The following is a 25169-nucleotide window of genomic DNA, read 5'->3' as shown; positions in this document are numbered from 1 at the left end:
ATTAGATGTTAAATAGTTCTCTTTTCTTTTCCAATATTATATATATAATATATATATATATATAATATGTATACATAGAAGAAATATTACGCCGAAGATCAGAGGGAGGGCCGGAGGGGTAGTGGTCGACGAAGGATATGTAGGAAATGACCAGCTTAGGGATTAGGTCAATATTTAACTACTTTTATAACTCAGATCGTAACTCTGTTAAACAATGGAGCTAGTTCTTTTTTTTTTTTTTTTTTTTTTTTTTTTTTTTTCCGGCTTGCATGGTGGAGTTGCAAGGAGGGAGGCTGATCTCCATCAAGTTGATTCCCGTACGTCCTAGAAGCTAGATGTCGTTAGCGTTGGACTGATGTGAGCGTGTTGGTGGCAGTAAATACCAATGAAGGGAATTTCCACTTTCAGTTTCAAATATCTCTTAGATTAATTCTTAATAACTTCCATCCATGCAAGTGATTGCTGCTCTTCTTCTTTTTTTTCCTCTCTCTTTATAATCCGCTGAACTTAATTGATAGCTAGCGAAGCTTTCCCCCAGCCTCGGCCTTAGTTTGAAAGGAGATCAGAGAAATAATAAAAAATAAATAAAAAAATAAAGGATGAAGATCACTAATTAATTTACTGCCATGCACAATTACTACAATCCACATGAGTACGCAGTAGTAGTACTAGTAGTGCATAATTAATTAAGAAAAATGATTGATGCAACAGGCGTGTCCATGTCATTTAAGAAAACGTACAGTGTGTTTTTCACCTTATTCATTTTCTTATTCCTCTCCTTCTCCGTTACATTCCCCATCTCTCTCTCTCTCGAAATTTCATTTCCCCCTCCCTCCCTCTCCATCTTTGTCGAACTTCTCCCTCTCCCTATCCATTTTGTTTTCTCCTCCCTATTCCTCTTCATATCGTAATCCTAAATCCATCCCTCTCCATCTCCATGGGAACATTACCGTTGCTTGACTGAAGTAGGAACCAACGGCGAGAATGAATCGAGAGGGGAGAAGGAACCAACGGCGAGGGGAGAGATGGTAGCCATTGTGCTTTCGCAAGCCATGAAAGATGTTGGTGGTAATGATCACGTCATCGTCATCTTCGGGCCTGGAATGATGATTTATATATAGTGATGAAGAAAGAAAGGAAGATAAAGGGATGTAACCCAGAACCAAATCAACCATACATGCGCATGTAATATTATTAAGGTCGTAGCATTAAATAGCACCATTAGTATTAATGGAGGTATGGCTGTTAAAGAGAGTAGTTGAATCTTTTATTAATTTCTTAGATATTTTGTGCAGAAAAAGAAAGAATTTTATGCAGGAAAAAAGAAGGAAAACAAGAACAAGAACAAGCAACGCCAAGAACTAAAAAAGAATAACCATAACAAAAATTGCAAACCCAGCATAAAGTTTGTGATTAGACCCTTAACTATCGCCCAATCTTGACGTTAAAGTTTCACGCATGTCCCTTCCTCTGCCTTGAACCAGAGTCTTCTTCTTCGCACGTCCCAATTGCATGAAGCTCTTCTTCTTTCCGTGTTCCTCCCTCGAAGCTCTCCCTCCTTTCCATGACAGCTCTGCCTCTGCCTCTCCTTCCCTTCGTCTTCTCCATGAAAGCACACGCAATTCCCTTTATGTGCCATGAAGCTTTTCTTGCAAGCTTCCGTTTGCCGCATGCTCAAATACCATGGCCTCTTGTTTTGAAATCATGGAGATCGGCTTCCTCTGTTTCGGAAACACAATAATGAAGATGCCTAAAACGAAATTTCCCCCCCATTTTTGTCATTTTTTTAAAATATATCTCGCCAATTCACTGGGGTTCCCAACCCCGGTTACCTGTAGCAAAACTGATTAAGAAATTAGGAAAATTTACTCTTATTTTTTGTTATGAGGTGGCTTGAATTCTGATTGAACAGTGCATGTGTCGTAGGTTCACTCGAGCGGAGGTTCACTCAGCTCGAGCGAAGTCAGACAGAGAGCTTCGCTCAACATTCGCTCGACACTCAGCTCGAGCGAATTCAGACAGAGAGCTTCGCTTGACATTCGCTCGACACTCAGCTCGAGCGAATTCAGACAGAGAGCTTCGCTCAAGTATCGCTCGACAGTCAGCTCGAGCAATATCCAAGTCAGAGAGCTTCGCTCGACCCTCACTCGACACCCAGCTCGAGCGAGTTCAGGCAGAGAGATTCGCTCGACTCTCGCACAACTGTTGGCTTGAGCGAAGTGCAGAATATCTACGTTCGCTCAACACTCGCTCGACGTTCGCTCGAGCCAATGTTCACAAAAGTGAATTCTCACTTTTCCTATAAATATCAAACGGCGCCCATTTCTTTTCTATCTTCTTCAGAATACATTTTGCTCTTGTTTTAGTGTTTTCTTGAGAGAGAAGTCTAGAGTGAGTTTGAGAGATAACTTCCTTGTGAAGTTTTGTTGTATTGATTTGTACTCCATCTCTGTTGATAGTGAAATCTTCGATACCGACCCCACCAGTGGACATAGGCTCATTTTGAGTCGAACCACTTAATTATTGGTGTTCTTTCTGTGTGATTGTCATCAATTTCTTTCGTTTAGTTCCGCTACTATATTTCGAGTTAGTCTTAGCTACACTTATTCCCAACATTTTTTGCCGATGCATCCATGGAATTAATGGACCGTCTTGGATATATGAAGATCAGGAGGAGAAACATCTGCGCTACGGGCCAAGATTACAGAGTTTGAGCCCTAAACCAGCTTAGTCATGATCGAATGAATGCGGGTACGTACTACTAATTCAGGAATCAGGGCTAGCCCATGTACGTGGCCCATTTGATTGTAAAAACACATGCTCGCCCTAAAAAGTTAAAACAACTACTTCTCTTCTGTCAACCTTTTTTTATTAATTAATTATATTGTCAATGCATATATCATTTATCCAATATTATTACGATTCCCGAATCCGGATACTCTTTTTTATTTTTCCCCTACTTCAGCGCTAAAGGCGTTCTGCCTTTGAGCTTAAGGTCGAGCTTTTGACTTTATTTGGGCATGGGCTGTGATGGACGACTATTTTGGTTAAGTGATAGGCTAACTGTTTTTTACTACTTTTTTTTTTCTTTTTAATTTTTTTTATTCTATGGTTAAGTAAGTGATTATTAGTAAAGTTGTATATTTTTTTATTTTATTTTTTAATAATTAAAGATGTTAAAAAAATACTTAAAAAGAAAATAATAAAAAAATAAAAATTTCAAATACGCTATAAAATAATAAAAAAATGATAAGAAGGTATCATTATAATTATCCTTTGGTTATATGACTTTAAGTTCAACAACTATAAAATCTCTCATTATCTCAAAGTTGCAAGTAAAAGATTGAAAATTAACGATAGATTAGAGAAGAAAGAAGTCAGAGTTAAACATTTTTTTTTTGGTCCTTTTCTTCATGTATACAGAGGAGGGAGCAATTACAGTTCTCTCTGCGACACGGTTTAGTGAGAGAACAAAGCAAACCAACAAACTCGAACTATATATATATATATATATATATATATATATATATATGTTAAAGAAGAGAAGAGAGAATATTCTTTTAAGAAAAAAAAAAAAAAAAAAAAAGACGAACAAGGTGTAGGAACTAACACATAATTAGTTGGTCAATAGCGTACTGTCCAAAAACACAAGAGATAGCTAGAGACTCACAAACACTACTAGTAGTACTCCTCTTCCTCTGCATGCGTTCCTATCTCTGTGTTTATGTAAATCAAAGCCATTTAATAAATTTCAAAGGAAGAGAACATAATCAGAGCCAGAGAGCCCCAGCCTCCTTCAGAAGAGGGACCAGAGTGCCATTGATATGGGAGGCCATGACTCTGTCCATTGCTCCAACAAGTTTGCCACCGATGAACACCACGGGGACGGCGGAGGAGCTTCCCAAGAGTCTCATTAGAGCGGTCTCCATGTCTTTGCCGCCTCTTGGGTCCTGGTCCAGCTCGTGCACAGTTGGGTTCACCCCCATTCCACAGAAGAGGCGCTTTATGGCATGGCACATGCAACAGGTGCTGATGCTGAAGATGACCACAGCGTTCTCTGAGGCCAGCCTCTCTATGCGCTCTAGTGGATCCCCCACGCTGGCAGTATTACTCCTTGTTGGCATATAGGAACCCCAACTAGACTCGGTCTGGTAATGCATTCTGTATTGATAAGATTAGAATAAGAGGAAAATAAAATAGTAGCTGAGGAACGAAGAATTTATAAGGTACGTAGGCTAGTCGAAGCAATTAATATTGCAGAGAATGTGATGATCAAGACATGAGCAAATGACTGATCAGTGAGCTCGATGATCTGATGATGAGCTAGGGATGATATTGTTGGAAGCTAGCTAGCTAGGAGGGTCGGTATTTATAGACGTGAGTTTGGGGAAGTTTAATTTATAAATAATCTTTAATTTATATTTGAAGGTTAGCTAGCTCTGTAAAGGGGAAATAAATAAATAAATAAAGTTGGTCTGTCGACTGTTCGTAGGCGTCAACCCCATGCAGGCAAAGAGAGGGAAAGGGCTAGAGATCTAGCTTGAGTGTTAAGTTCACAATCTGATCATAAGAATTTGAGGAATTAGCAAGAGCTAGGGCCGGGGTTTGATGCAAGAATATCGCATGGTGGTAGTATATATTTTTTAATGCAATTGGAGAAGTTAATTAATTTAAGGAGAGAGTCGACAGGAATCATGCACAGGCCAGCCTTTTCAGAAGTGGTTGCTGCTAGTTAGACGGCTGCTCCGTCCTTGTTGTCGGCCCTACCTTGATCAAAAGGATTGAACATGGCCACCACGAACCTTTTTTTTTTTTTTTTTGGCGTGGCCTTCACGCCCATTTTCAGCCCCATCCTCTTCGATTGGACCCATTAGCCTGACCTGAATTTAAATTAAACCCCATTAAACCAATAAACGGGGAAAAAATATGTATTTAACATGAAAAGTCTCTTCATGTACGCATGCTTTGGGTCGACTGATCGATTTAAGTTATATGGATTGTCCATCGAATTCTATACACACACACACACACGAGTCTTCTTTGCTTATCGATCGTTTGTATACATCTTTCTTTGCGATGAAAATGCATATATATATATATATATATATATATATATATATATATATATATATATAGGCTACATGTGCATATGGCTCACAGCAGGCACGCATCCCTCTTAATTGTATGCTACTACAACCCCAATGTAGTTATCATGTATATAGCAGAAGTTAGTTCTCTCTCTCTTTATAATAACATAAAACTCTAGCTACAACTCATGTACGTACGTAGTCAGATTAATTTGTAATTTTAACCTTAATATAATATAGACCTATATATATATTATAAGCAGCAGGTGGTGAGGTATTAATTAAGTAGAGAGGCCAGGTTAAAGGTTAAAAGTTAAAAGATTGGGTCGGCCGGGGTATATTTAGGATGTATGATATTATATATTGGCCTAGGTAAAGGCACATATATAGGAACATGTCGCCGCGAAAAGCCGGTGACACTACTGTACGTAGTGGTGTGCTCAGTACGACAACCATTAAAATCATATTCCCATGCATGCATGTCGGCAATTTGTTTACTAACTTTAATGTTTTTTTTTTTTTTTAATGGAATTTGTTTTTTTTTTTCAATTAATAATTTGAATATTAACTCATGAGGGTTATTTTACGCACGTGCAATATATAGCAATCTGTTATTGATGATCTACTCTATAATGGCATTCCAATATATATATATATATATATATATATATATATATATATATAGTTAATGCGAATTAAACATACCTTGGATATATAACTTAATAGTTAGCCTGCATGCATGCCTCCTCAAATTAAGAATTATACAGTCGTACTCCTCGATCGGCCTCCTACGTACGTACAAGGTTATTTGCATTAGGGCTGACGTATATATATGAGCCAAGCTGTCACTATGTACATGATGATGGTTTATCCGTCGTTAATTAAAGAGCTGGCCCTCCATATATATATATATATATATATCAAGATCAGGAGGAAGAAGAAACGACTTTCGGATAATTTAGGCATGTAGGCAGCAACTGTATGTTTGGTGGGGAAATGTGAGGTTGTCTATTGGTCTCCCACTTGCAACCCCCGTAGCTTGGTTGAGCATGCTGTACTGATCTCATGGAATTGGTGATCATGCTTTTTCTTAGCAAAGTCTGACGCAACACACCTTTTGAAAATGCGACCAACCATATATTCCTTTATCTATCTATCTATCAATGCACCCATCCTTTGACGTTGTTGGGCCGTTAAAGCAAATGACAAGACGGCTTTTCTCAGCCTTTGCTCCTCACATTTGCAAACCAGCTGACGTTTTCCCAACGTTGACTGCTTTTGCTTTTCTCTCTGTATTACTTTTTAACCTTTTCTTGTTCTAACCTTCCTGTTTGTCCCTTCCACTTTCAACAGTAACGTTATAAGAGTGGTGAGTACTTCTGTGTTTGGATTACAGCCTTGAAGGAGGGCTTCCATATTTTGAATTTTCAGTTGGAAATGTATCGATATTGGGATCTGCCGGTGTTTTTGTCTCGCATTCATGTGTTCCAGCACTGTAGTATAGGGAATGTCTTGTCTTTCTATATATTACTTTTTTGCTTTCTGCTCGAGCGCCTGATCAATTCTCTATTCCTCATGTTCAGAAGGATATTGGGCCAGACAAATACAATTTTTTTTTTTTTTTTTTTATGTAAATTAATCTCCAAGTAGCACTACTATATATGTATAAGGCCAGCTTGATCTCAAGTGACTCCTTCCAAATTTTAAAGTCTTAATCCCAAAACCATGGGAACCGACTCTAGAGCCTTATAATTTTTTGACTGTAAAGAGATGCCTCGATCGGTGGTCAAACTTCAAAGAGTACTCATCATGGTATTTGTGCTGGCCGTGCTGAGAATCAAAGTACTGGACAAAGTTATGCACTCATTTCCACCAAACCCTTCTCTCTCTCTCTCTAAAAAAACGCTTCACATCAACTACTGTTTGGTATTAGCCAAATCACACCTTACATGACATGAGCCAAACCACTCATCCCAAGCCTCCTGAATTCGAAATATTAACGGGCTAAGAAAGAGAATTGATGAGAGAGAGACCTGATAAGAGAGAGATCTGAGGAGTGAGAGACAGAGTTGATGAGAGAGAGACCCGAGGAGTGAGAGAGAGATATGATGAGTGAGAGAGCTTGATGAGAGAGAGTCATAGACGAGAGAGAGAGCTGAAGAGAGAGAGTTGATGAGATAGAACATTTAAAAGAAATAAAAGACAAGTGCGTTTAGAAAAAGAAAAAAAAAATGCGTATGCTATGAATCAGCCATGAACAGTAGCTGATCCGTAGCACAACTCTTCTTTTTAACTCCAACTGATGAACCAACCTACGTCTTATTGTTAATTATTAAAGGGGAAAAAACACAACCTTTTTTTCTTTTTTAAAGAACTTCATTCAACCATTCACAGAGTCTTAAAAACAAAAGTGCATGAACTGTTTAATAATTACAGACAACAGGGTGGATCTTTACCACTATGAAAATTTAACAGCCATGGAGGAATCGAGATGAGGGGTATACTTCCATAGAAACTATTGTATGGAAGTTGCCCATTGCGGAAACGATTGAAATCTCGATGTATTTTTATGGTTTCCCAACTTTGGTAGGACCGCAATGAGTTCCTGATATCTTGAATTATCGGTTGTATGGTCCAATCTGAAGTAGTTTCAGGTTCATTCATGGCTTGTAATGTCACCAATGAATCTCCAGCAATTAAGAGCTTTTTGATTTGTCGTTCCTTTGCTTCCTTTACTCCAATGTACATTGCCATAGCTTCTCCCTAATTTGGATTTAAACTTTGAATGTGTCTGGTCTCGACAAATATTGGTGAGTCCTCCTCTGATATATGCTTCTTACTGCCACATCAAATGTTAAAGTGTAGTGGTCTCAAGGTGTGGCTCTCCAATTGTGACTTTCATTGACCTGTTTATTGCCCCATGCATCACAGTGTTCTTTATAAATCTTTAAAGTGCCAGAGACAAAGTCCCCTCAATGTTGGGAGTAAAAGCCTCATGAATTATCTTATTTCTAAGTGGTGCTCAACACTGTTGTGGATGTTGAGGCTCCTAGAGGGGCTAAAAATGCAATCCATCCAATGGTTGAGATTGGCAAAGTAGGAGATATTTAGTGGCCAAGGGACAGTCTCCAAAGGATTCTAGTGAAAGAACATTTTAAAAAGAGATGGTTCAGAGTTTCTTCCTCATTGTTACAAATATGACACTTTATTTCCTCATCATTCATAAAAATGAATCTGTTTAAAAGAGTTTTTGTTGGAATGATGTTGTTAAGGATTTTCCAGCAGAGAAATTTCAATATATCCTGGATCTTGAGCTTCCAGAGTTTTTTCCATTTGTTAGACTGATCAGGAGACATGTTGTGATTTTGATTCATTGTAATGGCAGCATAAGCAGACTTGACTGTGAATTTTCTAGATTTGTGATGGCCCCATATGAGCTTATCGTTCACATTGTGGAAGTTAGTCTGAGCAAAAGGAATTTTCATTATCTCATTCACAGAATCCTGGTGGAAGAGAGCTTGTAAAAGAATTATATTACATCTTTTAGGTTCTTCCATGGTTAATTCAAAAATTTTTAAAGAGAGATCTTTCTATGTAGAAGTAGATTTCGGGATGGGTTGGAATGATGGGAGGGTAGGGATCCAGGGGTCCGACCATACCCTTTCCTTTAAACCATTATTAATCTGGTAGCACACACTGTGTTTGAAAAAATCCAATTGCTTTACAATGTCTTCCCATATCCAAGAGTCAATGAATGTGTAGTAAAAAGGGAATTATTTCTCAAGTATTTTCCAGTGAGCAATTTTTGCCGGGTTGTTGTGCTTCCTTAATTAACTGTCAACATATCTTTGAAATGAGAGCTTTGTTGAAGTCAGAGGTCAGTCTAAGGCCAAGACCCCCGACAGATTTAGGCTTGCATATGGAATTCCATGATTTTGGAGTAAAATTATGGGATTTTTCAGGAGGGAACCCCCACCAAAATTTCATAAAAGCTCTATCCATGTTATTGGTAACAACTTTAGGAACAAAGATGATAGACATTAAATAAGATGGTATGGAGCTAGCTACTAATCTAATTAACGTGGTTCCTCCAGCCTGAGATGGTAGCATAGCTTTCTATTCTACAAGTTTTTGAACAATTTTTTCTTAGACTTCTTCAAAATAAACTTTTTTTGAGGCCTTGAAAGAGAGATGAAGTCCTAGATATTTTATTTTTCTTTTTTTTTTTAAATAAAAAATTTCTTTCACATCTCTTTTGGCCCTAGGCAGAGTATTACCACTAAATTAGATAGAGGATTTACCCAAATCTATTTTTTGTCCAGACCAATGAGAGTATTTTTCCAAGCAATTCATGAAACTTTGAGCATTTTATCTTAATGTTTTACCAAAGAGGATGAGATCATCAGCAAACAGGAGATGAGAGATTGATGGGTCATTTCTGCTAATAGTGATACCCTTAAGATGACCAAGATTTTCTTCTTTTGTGATGAGTCTTGTGAGAACTTCTATTCCAAGGATGAATAGGAAATGAGAGAGGGAGTCATCTTGTCGAAGACCTCTGGATGGATGGAGGAGTCCACATGGGTTTCCATTGATAATCATAGAGTAAGAGACTGTTGTGATACATTCTTTTATCCTGTTGATCCAATTGTTATGGAAACCTAGACTTGACATTATCTTCATGATATAGTCTCATTCCATGAAATTAAAAGCTTTCTCCATGTCGATTTGTTTAGCCATAAAACCCTTTTTTCCCCATTTCTTTTTGAGATGGTGAAACACCTCTTGAGCAAGAATTGTGTTTTTTTAGATTACTCTGCCCGGGACAAATGTTGTTTGATGGGGGAGAAATAATCTTGGGAATGGTTTTCTTGAATCTGTTTGCAAGTATCTTAGCAATAACTTTGTAACAAACATTGGCAAGACTAATAGGCCTGAATTGGTGAGTTGTGTTTGGGTTATTAGTTTTTGGGATTAGAGCAATGTGAGTATGATTCATTTCTTTAAGATTTTCCAGTCTTGAAAAACTTTTTTATGGCAGCATTGAAATCCATTTTGATGATCTCCCAATGGTGCTTGTAGAAGAGGCCTGTGAAGTCATCAGGGCCAGGGGCTTTTGTCGAGGAGGTTTGTTTTAGAGTAGATAAGATTTTATCCTCAGTGGGAGTCTCACAAAGAAATTGATTATCAAAATCTGAAATTTTTTCAGGAAAAAGGTCATCCAGATCAAATTGTTTCTCTGGATTGAAATATTTCTCTGAAGTGATCTAAAAACTTGTTCTGGATCACAGTTTGATCCTCAGTCCAGTGATTAGAATTGATCTTTAAACTCTCAATGGAGTTGATGCACCTTTTCATTGTGGTTGACATATGAAAGAATTTGGTGTTGAGGTCAGTGATAGTCAACCATTGCAGTCTTTATTTTTATCTCCAAAAACTTTATTCTCTTCTGAGTTTTTCTTTCAGATTTTCTTTTAGTTCAGCTTCCTTTATCATGGAATCAGTGGTTGGGTCATCAGTCTAGATTTGGGACAAAGTTGTTAGATTTTTTTATTTTCGTTTGAATGTGACCTAAGTAATTGATGTTCCAAGATTTTAGTGTTTTTTTCACCTCTTTTAATTTTTTTGAGAAAGTGGAAATGGGTTCTCCCACAAAGAGGGTGTTCTAAGCTTTTTGAATAATCATCTGACTAGTATGGTCCCTAATCCAAAACTCTTCAAATTTAAAAGAGCGATTATGGTGCCTACTTCCTGAAGTGTTCAAACTATAGGGGAATGATCTGAAGAGCCAATGGGAAGGTGATGAAAAGTGACATTGAGAAAGAGTGACATCCATAAGTGGTTTGCAATGCCTCTGTCAAGTCTTTCTTTAATATTTCCTAGACCTTGTATATTGTTAGGCCAAGTATACTTTGGACCATGAAAGCCTAAGTCTGTCATTCCATGCCTATCCATGTAGGTTCTAAGACCATTTGTTTGGGAAGAACAAGCATATGCCCTTCCTCCAATTTTTTCTGCTTGGCTCAGAACATAATTAAAATCACCAATGTCTAACATAGGACCATTGTAGTTGTTTGCAAGATTATTCATTGTATCCTAGATTTGTCATTTTTTACTGTGTTGTGCAGGGCAATAAACAAAGTTTAAAATCCAGGGTTATAAGATGGATCCGAATACACAAACAGAGATATTACTTACTATTCACAATCACAAGTTCTACGTCTAGTCCATTTTTTCACAAAAACAGAAGGCCACCCCATTTACCAAAAGAGGGGGCATTTATATATAGAGAAAACCCTAATCTATTAACAATAGCAGAAATATTTACATTAGTCAAAATTGTCTCCAAGAGGAAGAGTGCATCAGGTTTAAATTTCCTGATATTAGCTCTCAAGCTTCTGATTGCATGGGGTCGAGTAAGGCCCCTACAATTTTATGATAATATTATCATTTTTTATTTGGTGGTAGTTTTGGCCCTGCCATTTCAGCCTCATCATCAATAGAGAAAATTCTTAGAGAGTAGGTTTGAGTCAGATTACCCAAATACTGGTCAATTTTTTTGGTATGGAGAGAACCTTGGTTTCTTGGCTCTCCTACTGATTGCATCACTCCTTTTGTTCTTTGTCGCCAAGATGTATTTTGCAATCGACACTTCATCTTCTTCTGTTTGTTGTTTGATTTCTTCATTCTTTGTTTTCCAGTTCTCGAGTAGCTCCTCTCCAAGGATGGTTGATTCCCCTTGCCCCTCTTGAGTAAACACATTTTCTATTCTTTTTTTTTAGAGAATTTTCGTGCTTGAAATGGGAATGACTGATTTAGGTTTTGTTGAGCTTATAACGCAGGAGGAAGAAAATTTGATATTTGGGTTGTTTCCGTGATTGGTGGCTTCATGTGGATTGGACCTTATGGCAATGCATGACTTTCCTGATGGGCTTACTAAAAGTGAGATGGAATGATTTTGAGGTATAAAGTCTGCTGGACTTTGAAGTTGTTCAGATTGGGCTATGATCTGTTTGAAGAGATTTGATTTGGCTGTATTGGTGGGTGTGATCCAATGGGGTCTCACTGTTTATTGAGCTGATGGGTAATAAAGATTGTGGGATGTGATTTATTAAAGGTGGCTTGTTGCTGATCATGGGATCTCTAGTTCGACATTGGATGGGTGAGATTGCCTTGACTAATGTGAGAGGGTGATAAGATTGTGTGTGTTGGACCTGCGATGGAATCTTCCAACTTGTCTGAGGGGGCTGACTATCTCTTTTTTCTTTAATTGGTTCTCTCCATTGTCGGTTGTGCTACGGTTCTGCCACATGTTTCTTGAAGCAACTCAGCAAATCCCATGCTCATGCAGATTCGGTACTCATGAGGAACTTGCACCTGTGGGTTGATCTGATGGCAATTTTTTTCCTTTGTTGTTCTGATGTGCTGTTGGGATTTGACTTTGCCAGTAGTTGAGTGTGGTTGTAGAGACTTCGTTTGCTTGGTTGATTTTTTATTTCCCTTTGCTGGAAGCCGTTGGGAAGAACTGTCGTGTTTCAGGTGCCAATTGGAAAGTTGATGCTTGAACTGCTGTACTATTTTGAAAGGCTACCATTTCAGACAGTTGGTTGTCAAGTGGGACTTGCTGATCAACTTGGTTTTCGGCTTGAGCCATTCTCCTGATTACTGGATTATCCGCTCGCATCCATGGGCCAAAATTTGTAACTCCAGTCTAAATTTGTAGGAGCGGACTTAACCTTTCAAATTTAAAACTTATCCATGTGGCTGACTTTCTTGGACATGTGAGTGGGAAGCCAATCTGGTAGTGGATGTTCTACATTAATCTCCACTTGGATTCTCATGTATCTCCTAAAGACTATCCCAGGACTAGTGACTTTTTCAACCTGAATAAAATTTTCCATTTTTCTAGCTATTTTTTCCGCATTTTGATTTGTCATGAATTCTAAAGGAACCCATGGATTTGTACCCAGAAAATAGACATCTTCAAATTAATTTCTTTTAAGCTCAAACCTGGAGGCCAGTCACGTACCGGCATGTGAAAACCTTTTATGTTCCATGGTCGTTGCTTCATCACTCTATCTTTCTCATGCTGCGTTCGAAAAGTGAAGAGGAATGTTTTTACATTCAGATCTTCGATGGTGAGTCCTATAACAAAGCTCCACACGGCTTTAATGGTTGCATGCAGAGCATGTTTTTTGTTGAGAGGCTTTGATGAGATGACTCTGCCTATGAGTGCATGTTCAGAGAGGTGTGCTGCAAATTCTACTTTTGGTACTAGGATCAGATCATTCCAGTTTGGGGTTTTCTGTTTTGCTATGTGGTTTTCAGCTTCTGTGAGAGGATTCATGGCTTTGGGTGTGGGATGCTCGTACTGATTAAACAAAAGAGGTGCACTTCGGTTGTTAATGGTTGATAACGTATTCATGTGAGAAATAAGAAACATGGGTCCATAATCATTTGCCAATCAGACTCGATTAATCCATGCAATGTGGAAGTGCATACCCGGGGTTAAAAACCAGCATAAACTCCACCGTTTGAGAGCTTACACCCACGTACGTTATGAGGAAAGAAGTCATGTTAGGCTAATTTCCATGTCCAGAAGAAGTAGAAAAATGCTAATAATACATAGCGTTTTTATTATATTATATCCCGCAAATGGGTGGAGGGGAAGAACCAGAGAAAAGGAAATGATAAGACCAGTACATCTAGTACTAGGGTCATGCCTACTGGATTAGATTCAGTAATGGCAGCCTCGATCTACAACATCTAACAGCTTAGACTTTCCTAATTCGATGGTAAAATCAATGTTCTCAACCAGCATGCAAGTAATATCCCTAGTCAATAAAACTAAATTCCTCTTTCCCTCAATACAGTAATACAGTGGAACTGTTTTAATTACCTCCATAAATTTATCAATTGAAAATATATCTAGGTTACAAGCATTCGCTATGTGCAAATCTAATTAGTTGTATGAATCAATATCTCATAAACATGAATTTAGGGGCAGGCAGACGATGAAGCTTCATTAAATTTTGTAATAGCTATGGTCAACATCAAAACGACCTCCATTCCGCTCAGCTAGCATTGGAACTCAAAATTCTATTGTCGAGAAATTGGAGCCATTGGCATGGACGATGCTTGGTTGTAGATATTACCCTCAGAACCCTGAAAACCCTGGTAAGAATTTGTAGGAGGTGTTGTAAAGGGGGGAATTCCATTCACCGGAGCCCCGGTTGTCAAATAACTAGGCATTGCAGGCAGCTGTTGTTGGGCCATCCCATAGCTGTATGGTAGACTGGTTACGGATCCAGCAGTTTGCATGTACTGGGTTAGTGCATATTGTGGCATAGGTGGTAGTGGTGGCAATGGAGGAGGAGACGATGAGGGAGGAGGCGGTGGCTCATTTGGAGCAAACTGTTGGCTGGTGGTAGAGACACTGTGTAGTATAGATTCTGGATGAGGGTAGGGAGGAACTGGTGTTTGTTGAAGATTCTGAGGTATGTAAGAGGATTGGTCATTTTCGAGCTTATGCCTTTTTTCGGGAGGGTAAGCACTGGGGGATTCTTTCACTGGATTTCCTATGACTCCCTCTGATGCAAGGGAGGATAGGACATAAGAGAGCATCTGGGCTGAGGATGTTGATGCGGTTAGCTTTGCTGCCACTGCAGCAGCAGCAGACTTGCGTGGGTCATCCTCAACCTGGCCAGATTTTTCAGGAAAGGAAACCTGCCGTGTGTACATTACTGGAGCAGATTGTTCCCTATCTCCTGGTATAAAGCTGTGAGGTGCCATGGATGTTTGAGCTTCCCTCGGGCTCGGCTCAGCTGGTGACCGACCTTTGTTTCTATCTAGTAACTGTTCGCAGATATTACCTGCCTGTTCTGATTGGGAATGTGCAGCCTGGAAAACAGCACATAGTGAAAGGAAGACATGCAAACAGTTAGAATGCTTACACACCATATTCCAAGAAAATTAGAAAGATATCAAGTTAAAGGATCTCTTGCATTTTTGGTGCAAATTTTCTTCAATCCACAGAGGAAAACCAAGACAAAGTTAAACATTGTACCCCAAACTACACCTGTTTTGTAATGTGGACATTGAATCATAACAAATTGCAATGTGTACCTAACGTTAATATTTGACCAGAAATATAACAAACTGCCATGTGTACCTAACGTTAATATTTGACCATTGTGCCATGTGGTCTATTTCAATCTATCTTTACACACTGCAACTTCTTGTAATTTGAAGTACATGCTGCATAAAAAGTGATAAGAGGATGCATAAATATGATTTTCCCAACAACCAACACGTATGACATAATTACAGGAGGTCAGATAACATGACTTTCACAGCTACCTAGCCATAAAATCTTCCACCAGCTTTTTTTTATAAGTGAACTGTTTCTGGATTGAAATAAACTAATCCAAACCAAAAAGCTACAGCCTGTATCAACAAATATACAAATTTATTGGTTCCAAACTTCCAATACATAGAAGTTCAGAAATCAAATTTTATCAATGAATGCACAAATAAAGGAAGAGATATTGGAAGTTGTACTTAAGATTTTTGACATTCCATATGTTTTGTCTGTTAAAAAGAGAAATAAAAAAATCAAGGAAGTTAACTAATACTCCCACCTGAGTAGGGTTTATACAAGCGACAAACCTGAAGTTGGTTACGGTCTCGATCCAGCTTAAATTCCTGACAACAAAACCATTTCAGCTTTAGGTTTGACTAATCTCATTATCTCCTGCAAAATAGTAGATAGCTATGCAGAAGTCTGGCCAACCAACCTGCTCCTGGAGAGCCTCTCTTAAATGAGAGACAAGACTTGCTCTGGAAGATTCAACTGCCGTTAGTTGTTCAATACAGTTCCTCAGTATAGCATGCTGCCCTCTCAGCTCCTCCACAAATGCAGATCCATGGAATTGCCCTATTATACCAAACATTTCAGAGAAAATAAAAGATCCAAAGTGTAGCGAACAACAAAAGTCCCAACGACAGCGATCATGGAAGACCAATAAGATACCGCAGCCAGAACAGCAGCTAACAAAAGTGCCATAACTGACTTTTTTACTCGTTCTGATCCAGATTTAACCTTGAGTCTCAATTTGAAAATCCAGACAATTTTTATATTATTAAGTTATTGAACTTCAATAATTTCTATGGAAACGCTAGAAGGAGGGTTTTGAGGAGACCTCCCACCACCGCCACGGATAAGGCCGACGGGCTCCAGCGACTGTCCTCCCTTCGGCGACTGGGACTCCCTCAGGAAACCTTCTTTTGGTTTCGTCGGCGTGGATCTGGTATCTTCCTTACATTGGGACCCCTGCCATCGCCACAGACGAACGACAGGCTCCAACGAATCCTCTAAGGCCACTCCAGCGTCGGTCCTCCCTCCGGCGACTCGGATTTTCTCAAGAAACCTTCTTTTGGTTTCGTTGGCACAGATCTGGTATCTTCCTTACATTGGGACCCTTGCCACTGCCATAGACAAGACTGACGAGCTCTGACAACTCCTCTAAGGGCACTCAGGCGACTGTCCTTCCTCCAGAAACCGGGATTTTCTTAGGAAACCTTTATTTTGGTTTGTCAGCGCAGATCTGGTGTAAGCTTCAAAAACAGCAGCTCTACAATTTATTCCCGTATAATGACGTGAGACGACGGGAGATGACGATGGGAGATGATCTTGTGATTTGGGATCAGAGGATGACGACGCGAGACGCAGAATCGTCTCAGATGGAAGGTGAAAGGTGGTTGAAGGTGGAATAAAAAAATTTTGTTTTTACGAAAGGGGGAGGAAATAGCTTTCACACTCTCTGAACGTAGCAAAATGATGGCTAAGTTCATGTATCTATGTGGGTCGTTGGCTTCATGGGTTGATGAGGGAATAGAGGATTGCTTAGAACTCCTCTGTCATGATGGATTCTTTAGGGATGGGCAATGGAGTTCTCATCATTCAACACCATATTAACGCAAGGGGTAGGTTTATGCAACTCTTAGAATTTCGGAATGGGAGGAAAGGTTTGTTGGTGATCCTTGAAGACGCAAATGGCATCGGATGGAAAGGTTTTGCGCATTCCATTCGAAGTGTCACTAAGTCCAAATCCCCTGATGCAAATAGAGGGGTGTTCGTTGATGGAAAGATAGTGGGAAAGCCTTTCTTGGTCATAGGTGTCTCGTATGCCTCGGTGTTGAGGTCACCGGCGTGTATTCCAACCGAGAGTAGCCCCGCGGTAAAAGGAAAGAATAAGGCACTTGTAGGAGACAAAGGCTGTCAGGTGACATTGGGAGAAGTGGAGGGTAAGCACGCTCCTCATGTGTTGCATGATGGAATGGGTGCCTCTACCAGATGTTTGAGGGTGGGAGAAGTGGAGGGGGTCTTGTGGACTATCAGAGCTCAATTGATGGGAGTTATGGAGAATGTGAGAGATCTGATGATTAAAGTGGATAAAGGGTTGGACTTGGTCATAGGCTTGGGTGGTGGGCCGAAAACAGACGAGGGGGGTTTGAAGGCCTCAAGTTTGCTGGCACAAGGCACCTCGACACCGTTATAGATAGCCAGCATCACTGTTTACGCCGATGTCACTCAGGTCATTGGCACATTGCCATTTGATTGCCCTTAGTCACCAATTGCAAATGGGGTTGGTACTTTTTTTTCAGGGTTCAATTTCAATTAAAGATGGGGGTCCTTCCAGGGTTTTGAGTACTTTGGAAAAAGTGGATGAGTCTCTTTCAGAAGATGAAAAGGGTGTAACAGAAGGTAGTGCTACACCACTTGTTTCAGAAGGCTGGATGAGCCTAGCCCTATCTGTTATATGCCTCTTAAGGAAGCAGTAAGGTTTGACGAAGTGGCACATAAAGGGTTGTTGGGGGGTGGAGCACCTACAAGCAATGTTCTCGTCAATGGAACGACATAACCTACGTCGAAGGTGAAGGAACCTTCAATGGTGACAGCAACAATATAGTTGTTGAGGAGATTCGAGATTTGAATGCAGAAGATGGTGGGGAGGAAATTATGGGTTTGTTGTTGGTGCCTTGTGAGGAGGAATATTTATGGTCAGGAGTGCAGTTGGGAGCTGTGTCTGGGGAAAATATTGTTTCCCTGGTGTCTCTTCCTCCGATAAACAATATAGTGGGTTCATCATCGAATTAGGTTCTGCATAAGGTTAACGAGATTCGGCAATGTGTGGGGCTTTCATATGAGGGATGCGATGACATATTTGCAGCACTACTCACTTTGATTGAGGCGGGCCCTCGCTTGAAACCCAATCAAGATTTAAGAAAAAGTTGGAGTTAAAGCGTCTTTCTTAGGCAATCAACTACGACACTAAGGGAGGTAGTTCGAGTCGAGGGAAGACTAAAGGGACGGCATTATGAAGCCGTCCTCATAGAAGGAGTTTCTGGTTGGGGTTGTGGAGGTGTGTTTTGTTCCCATTCGGGCTTGGTGTATTTTGGATAGATTTCTAATTTTCATGGGCTTATTAGTCATTAGGGGCTCTCTAGTATGGGCTAGGTGTTTCTTGTATACACCCAGTGTACTCGTTTACTCCTATTGATATTAATATATATAATATTTTTACTTAAAAAAAAAATATTTCTATGGATAAAAAATATTTCTATGGATTTGATAGGAATGTATTTCTATGTTTCAAACATGTCCGATAGGAATGACAACACTTCATATCAGGGACAAGATTCCAAAAAACCGGGTCAGTTAAAGTTGCCTAGAATCTAAACTTGCAGCAATTGGTTAGGCAGTCCTAAATCTGATGGCAGTATGAAAAACCTCTTCTAGTTAAAAAAAAAACCCGTTCCCCAAATTGTAAAGGAAAAAATGCAATCATATAATACTAGCCTAAAAAAACCCCAGCCAGCACAACAGATAAAAGTTACACTTTTTTTCCTGCACAACCACTGAATAAAATTTCAAGGCAAGGTTCAACTTATTCATAACACATACATTGATAATACAAAAGATAAACATCCATGAAATTATCATAAGCTGATTAAAAATAAGAAAATTACATGTAATATGTTAAATAAAGATGAAATTATCATAACCTAATTAGAAATAAGAAAATTACCTGTAAGATGTTAAATAAAGATGAAAGGAAAAAAAAAAAGAGCGCTAGATATGTTTCCAATTGCAAACATGCTCACATATAAATCACAATAATTGCATAGATTTGAGTTTTGAGAAAGCAGTTATGAAATACATATACGGGAAGTACCTGAATTAATATCACCACCAATTTCCTTATCTAGTTTCTCAAGACTGCTAACAGCATTGTTGCATTTGCTTAGTACAACGTCTTCATCCAACTGGCCACCATAAACAGCATGATAGTCTGAAACAATTTTTTCCAATATATTTCCAGCAGATGGTCTCTGTTTAAAAGGGAAAGAGAGACGGAATAAGTCTGCAAGGTGTATAGAAAACTTCAATATATATGCACACATAAATACAGCTCAGAGAATTTGAATTACCAGTTTGAAGTTCAAATTCTTTCCATTTCTATTATTATTTTCCAAGTGCCTACCACCCACCAGTCCTTCCTTAAGAATCTGGCCCCGAGAACCAAAAACTTTTCTCTCCTCCCATATACTTATCTGCATGAGGAAAAACTAGATATAAATTTAGTGGTAATTTCCACACAACAAAATCAAGTGTCCAGTACATATTAAATGCCATAAGTGTGGATTACATAGAAATTTAAAATCATACCAGACAAAAACCTTTTTTTCATAGGTCATACCATTCGGTTGCATTCGGGTAGTGAGGTATTTTGAGATATTCTGTGAATAGTAGTGAAAACGTAATGATAAAATATTGAATAGTAGTGAATAGTAATAAAATATTAAGTGAAAAGTAATAATAAAATATTGAATAGTAATGAATAGTAATAAAAAATTTAAGTAAAAAGTAATAATAAAATAATAAATAGTAGTAAGGTATTCTCAGAATACCTGAGAATATCTTGACACCCAAACTAGGTATTAATTTGCTACCCGTCCAATAGCCAAAGAGCAAAAGCATAGAGAGGGCAATCAACTACATAAGACAAGTTATTGAATTAAATCGAAACCATGTGTGATGGGGAAGCCGAGGCAATGTCTTTTGATACATATCTTGCCTCGTGCTTAGAAGACTCCAATAGTCAGAGAGACTTAACAATGACACATCAGCACACTTGCAGATTTAAAATGTTGCACATTGCTAAAGCATCTTTCCTAAGGTGAAGTAATCTACTTAGCATAAGGCTTATAGTTCAAAACAGAATGCACAGTTCAACGGGACAAGAGGATAAATGAAACATACCAATCGGAGTGCAGCATTCCTTCCATACTCATCCCCGTTTTCAATCACATCATGAAGAGCATCTGGAAGAACCTTCCAAAATTCACCAACAAACTCTGAACCCTTTCGCCTACTGTTCTGCAATATGTCATTTGCAAGATATAGAAAGGCCAATCTCTGCTCACGTGGAGAACCATGAAACCGCTGATCCCATGTTTCAACAACTTGCTTTGCTTTATTCATATGGAATATACACCAATGTGATAAAGCTTAATCAAATTAAGGATGACAAACTCACTAACAGCCCCAAACTAACCACAAACACAAGGAACACAATGAAATAATTGTTCAAACAAAGAACAATGCATCTATTTGATCCAAGAAGGAAAAAAACAAGTTACAATGATCTGCAACGTTACTGAGGAGCTGCTTGAGAGCAATTACAATATCCAATAAAGCTATGTCCTAAAGACTCATCACAAGAAGCATTAACTAATCTAGGTATACCTTATATTAACATCATAAATATGAAAAAAGCCAAAAGATCATCTTAGATGGTATAGAACCGAAAACATACAGGAAAACCCTAATTCATATAATGCAGGATACTCTCTATACTCGCCTGTGAATTGTTGAGCTTGGCTAGCTTCTCCACTAAAATCTGAGGATTGAATGTACTCCCCATTGATTCTGATGATAGTTTTCCAACTAATGAAGCACAATGCTGACCTCAAAAGTGAAGTAATCTTCACAGGAGAACAGAAAGGAAAATAATGATAATACTAATAAATAGATTAACCACGCAAGAAGATAAGTTAAAGCACATCATATCAAGATAAGGAAATAATATTCGATCAATATACAAACAGCCTTCCTATTAAAACCAAAATCTAGCAAAGTTTCCAATCAGACACACTGACACAATTTTCTATATTAGATACATGCCAGGGACCTTTCAAGTATTAGATAAGGGACAATAGCTTACTAACTGTGCTATTGTGGAATTGGGCAAGTAAGAAAGAGAAACTATTTCAATTAAGGAAAAACAATTCTCTTGTAGGGTTCTCCACACCAGTTCCCGTAGTATACTGTGAAGTTTGTCACTAAAGAAATTTTCATTGTGCGCAGAAGGGACTACACATCGAAAAGCATGTAACTATTACTCAGAAAATTAAATAACAGGAAAAGAATAGGAGAGGGAGAAAAAAATTATAAGAATTTAATAGGAATATAGGATGAAAGGCCAAGAATTCAAAGAGAAACAGGATGAGAGTAAAGAGCTGAAGCAAGTAAAAGACAAAGAATCAGGAAAAGAGCATTGAAGGAAGTAGAAGGCATAGAGTTAGTACCTATCGAGAATAAAGCGGGAAGAATCAACGGCCGGTGAGAAGAGCGTGGTGGAGCTCTTCTTCCATGGGAGAGGATAGAGATAGAATTAGGGGTTTGTGGGTAGGGTTTAGAGGAAAGAGAATTGCTTGATTCAGCGTTATGAGCTGTTGGAGATAGAGGATTACCGTACAATTGGAGTTGTGGCAATCGCTCTACACAGTTCTGCTACTTCTGCCCCAAAGAGTAATTACGAGTAACAACAATTAAGGGCGCCTGTCTACATTTTTCTGAGATCCGTCGCCGTTGGCCCAAAAACACCCGGCCCTAGCCTGTCTTTGCTACGAACCCTGGCATATAATGAAAGTTTTAAAATTTTTTACTTTGGAAAGTGGAATGGCACATAAAATTTTTATTTTATTTTATGTTATTATTATAATTTTTTAAAATCTTAACATAAAATATAATAAATTTTTTAAATTTTAATTTAATTTTTTTAAATTTTAAAATAATAATAATATTAAAAAATAATATTTTAAACTTTCATTTAAAATTAAAAATTCTCGTATAATCTTGTTAGTGTTGATAGAATTTTGGATAAGATTTTAATATATATATTTTTATTATATTTTGTGAAAGAGAGTTTTTATTTGTTTTGGACTTATGAACATTATTTTCATTTGTGTTTTTTTGTTTTTACAGAAACTTTAATAAAATGATAGGACACACTTCTACGTAAGTAATTTATTTTTTCAAATTTAAAAGATGTTTGGGGACAAAAAAAAAGTAAAGCTAGCCAAACTTGCATGAGTAGTAAGCGGTACTAGCCCTTGATCACCCTTGATAGCTTGGCCTGGCCTCCGGGTTTCCATCAATCCAATCACGCACATATTGACGGGTCATGGAAGGTGTTGTTTCTAATGCGATTATTTCAAACAAGAGTAGTACTACACTTATCGAAAAAACATCCCTTACTTTCCGAACAGCATATTTTCTTTTCTTTTTTTTTTATATATTTTTTTAATCATCTTAAATATTTTTAAAAAAATAAAAAAATTTATAGCATCATTAAAAAAATATTTTCTTAATCACTAAGCAAAAAAAAAAAAAAAAAAAAAACCTCATTCGGGAGACTTTTTGTGTCCTGAATTCGGGAGGTTTAGCATTTCTCTTCAAACAAATTTATAATTAGAAATATTGTTACTGTCGTGAACGTGTAAACGTTGTACAATCATTTTATAAAAAATAAAATAAATAAAATATTTATATGAAAAAAAAATTAATTTTTTAATAATAAATCTTATTATTAAAAAATTATTTTTAATTCAATTACACGTCCTAACAAATATCCCACCATTTACTCCCCATTTTCCACTAAATATCACCATCTATTAAACATGAGAAATGATACCCACACAACAGATTTCACAACATATTTCACAATACATATTTTAAAGTGAGTGTATTTTTGTAAAGTGATGTGTATTTATAAAGTATTTTATTAAAGTACCCTTCATTTTAAAACATGATTATATAATGTGTTGTGAAAAGTAATGCGTGTTTATCAATTTTCATTAAACATTGCCAAAAAAAACATTGACTTTGTTATCCATTATCCATGAATTGTTGGTTGGACTTTTAAAATCATTTTATCAATTTAGGATTTTTCTTTCAAAAAATAAAAGGTCAAGAGTGCGGAGAATCTCTTAAACTTTTATTATCTATATTTTGTGAATTATTATACTCCTAACAAAAATTATACTGATATTTTTTTACTGGTAAATATTTTCGTCTCCTGTTGGTGCTCATTACAAATCTATATCTATTTGGAATGATGTTCTAGAAAATATGAAATGAAACTCGCTAGTTGAAAGTGGATGTACTTATCCAAAAGTGACCGAGTCATACTCATCAAAAGTACATTCTCTAATCTACTGACTTATTTACTCTCTTTATTTCTACTTCCATCAATTGTGGTTGGCTGCATGGAGAAAATACAGCAAAATTTACCATGGGAAGGGATGAATATTGTATTCAAATTTCATCGAGTAGAATGGGCTACCGTTTATTCCTCAATTTTTGAATGAGGTTTGGGTATCCAGTTGTTGGGAATCAAAGTATTGTAGAGCATGGGAAGGTTGATGCTTGAACAATGCGAGTGGATCTTATGGGGTAGTGGGGCTCTGGAAGCGCATTAGATGTGGATGTATTAAACTTTATAGTTTTATACATTTTGAGGTAGGTAACAGGTCCTGAATCAAATTTTAGCATGATATATGATGTGACGATTGAGTACTCAAGGAAGCCTATCCATACTTATAGCAAGAATGAAGGAAGTCTCAATTTCGGCAATTCCAATAGAATGTTACATTTTCTGGAGTTGTCTATGCATGATTGAGAAGTTGAGACAATCTTTGAATTTTACAACCTATTCTATTATGCCCCTACAAGGGAGAGGTGAATACAAGCTTTTTTGGCGCATCGAGGCGAAGGGGAAGTTTATAGTACATTCTTTCTGCCAATCCATCTCTAGAGTGTAATGTAAATCAATTCTCATGAAAGAGCATTTGGAAGACAAAGGTTCCCTTAAATGCATCTCTTTCTTTTTCTATGTATAGTTTATTTGGATAAGATTCACTATCGACGATCTAAGAAAATACTCAATCATATTTTTGAGTTTGTGTTATTTGTGTAAAAAGGGCAGAGAATTTGTCAATTATCTACTAATACATTACATTGTGAGATTGCCAGTTTGTGAAATAATTCTTTTTAGTTAGGATGGGTGTAGCTTGGGTGATGCCAAGAAGGATGATCAGCCTCTTAGCTCTATTGAGAGGTCTCCAAGACATTTATTGGAAGATGGTTCTGATCTGTCTATAATAGTGAATTTGGAAGGAGAGGAACGAGTAAAACTTCAAAAATTGCGAGTGGTCATCAAATGAATTTAGAATTTTCTTTTTAAACTATTGTAATTTATTTTAATGGCATAACCTTTTATAAATATCTTGTATCACTAGAATCTCACGCTTTAAGGTGTTTCTGTAATATATGATCCTTATACTCGGGGCTCGACTCTATATGACAAATATAATGTTCAGATTTTAATAAATAATTCACACTTTTAAAAAATAACTTATACTTTATTTATTTAGATTTAGTCAATACAAATATTTTATACAATAGGTCAATATTTTTGTTCTATTAATTAAATCATTAAAATGGTTAAGATTTCTGGTCACAATAAATAATAAAACATGAAAACATCACATAGAATTGGAGATAAATTTATAGAAAAATTTTACTCATTATCTGACGTTACAGCTCAATTTTTTATTTTTTATTAAATATATAATATATGAATGATAAGGTGAATAAAATTAAAAAAAAAAATTATATATATACTGTGTGATATCGCTGACCGCTGACGTGTAAATTTATAATTTCAACCGTTA

General features: G+C 37.5%; 2 protein-coding genes across 3 annotated transcripts; both read right to left on the bottom strand.

Moving 5' to 3' along the window:
- Nucleotides 1-3586: 3586 nt before the first annotated feature.
- Nucleotides 3587-4396, bottom strand: LOC121251462 (glutaredoxin-C1-like). The gene has a single exon (XM_041150723.1). It carries the CDS (start codon nt 4158-4160, stop codon nt 3771-3773), a length of 390 nt encoding a protein of 129 aa, XP_041006657.1. The 5' UTR covers nt 4161-4396; the 3' UTR covers nt 3587-3770.
- Nucleotides 4397-13922: 9526 nt separating this feature from the next.
- Nucleotides 13923-22041, bottom strand: LOC121252476 (regulation of nuclear pre-mRNA domain-containing protein 2-like). Of its 2 annotated transcripts, none has more exons than XM_041152145.1 (8): nt 21741-22041; nt 21001-21137; nt 20413-20660; nt 19581-19718; nt 19325-19481; nt 15884-16023; nt 15756-15791; nt 13923-14987 (listed from the first exon to the last, which is right to left on the bottom strand). In XM_041152145.1, exons 2-8 carry the CDS (start codon nt 21074-21076, stop codon nt 14187-14189), a joined length of 1596 nt encoding a protein of 531 aa, XP_041008079.1. In that variant the 5' UTR covers nt 21077-21137; nt 21741-22041; the 3' UTR covers nt 13923-14186. The 2 variants fall into 2 exon arrangements, with proteins under 2 accessions (XP_041008079.1, XP_041008080.1); XM_041152146.1 differs by having other exon boundaries at nt 19581-19703; nt 21741-22038.
- Between the last annotated feature and the right edge of the window lie 3128 nt (nt 22042-25169).

This window comes from Juglans microcarpa x Juglans regia, chromosome 2S (assembly GCF_004785595.1).
Source record: "Juglans microcarpa x Juglans regia isolate MS1-56 chromosome 2S, Jm3101_v1.0, whole genome shotgun sequence".
Lineage (NCBI taxonomy): Eukaryota > Viridiplantae > Streptophyta > Magnoliopsida > Fagales > Juglandaceae > Juglans > Juglans microcarpa x Juglans regia.
This window is presented reverse-complemented; position numbering and strand designations above follow the sequence as displayed.

Bases quoted from the DNA above. Each gene is read 5' to 3' on its own strand.
- LOC121251462 (XM_041150723.1), bottom strand. From the start codon at position 4,160: ATGCATTACCAGACCGAGTCTAGTTGGGGTTCCTATATGCCAACAAGG.
- LOC121252476 (XM_041152145.1), bottom strand. From the start codon at position 21,076: ATGGGGAGTACATTCAATCCTCAGATTTTAGTGGAGAAGCTAGCCAAG. The intron at 19,482-19,580 runs GTAATTCAAATT...CCTTTTAAACAG, and splicing joins AGAATTTGAACTTCAAACTG to AGACCATCTGCTGGAAATAT. The intron at 14,988-15,755 runs GTTTGTCGCTTG...GCTGTTTTCCAG, and splicing joins GAGACCGTAACCAACTTCAG to GCTGCACATTCCCAATCAGA.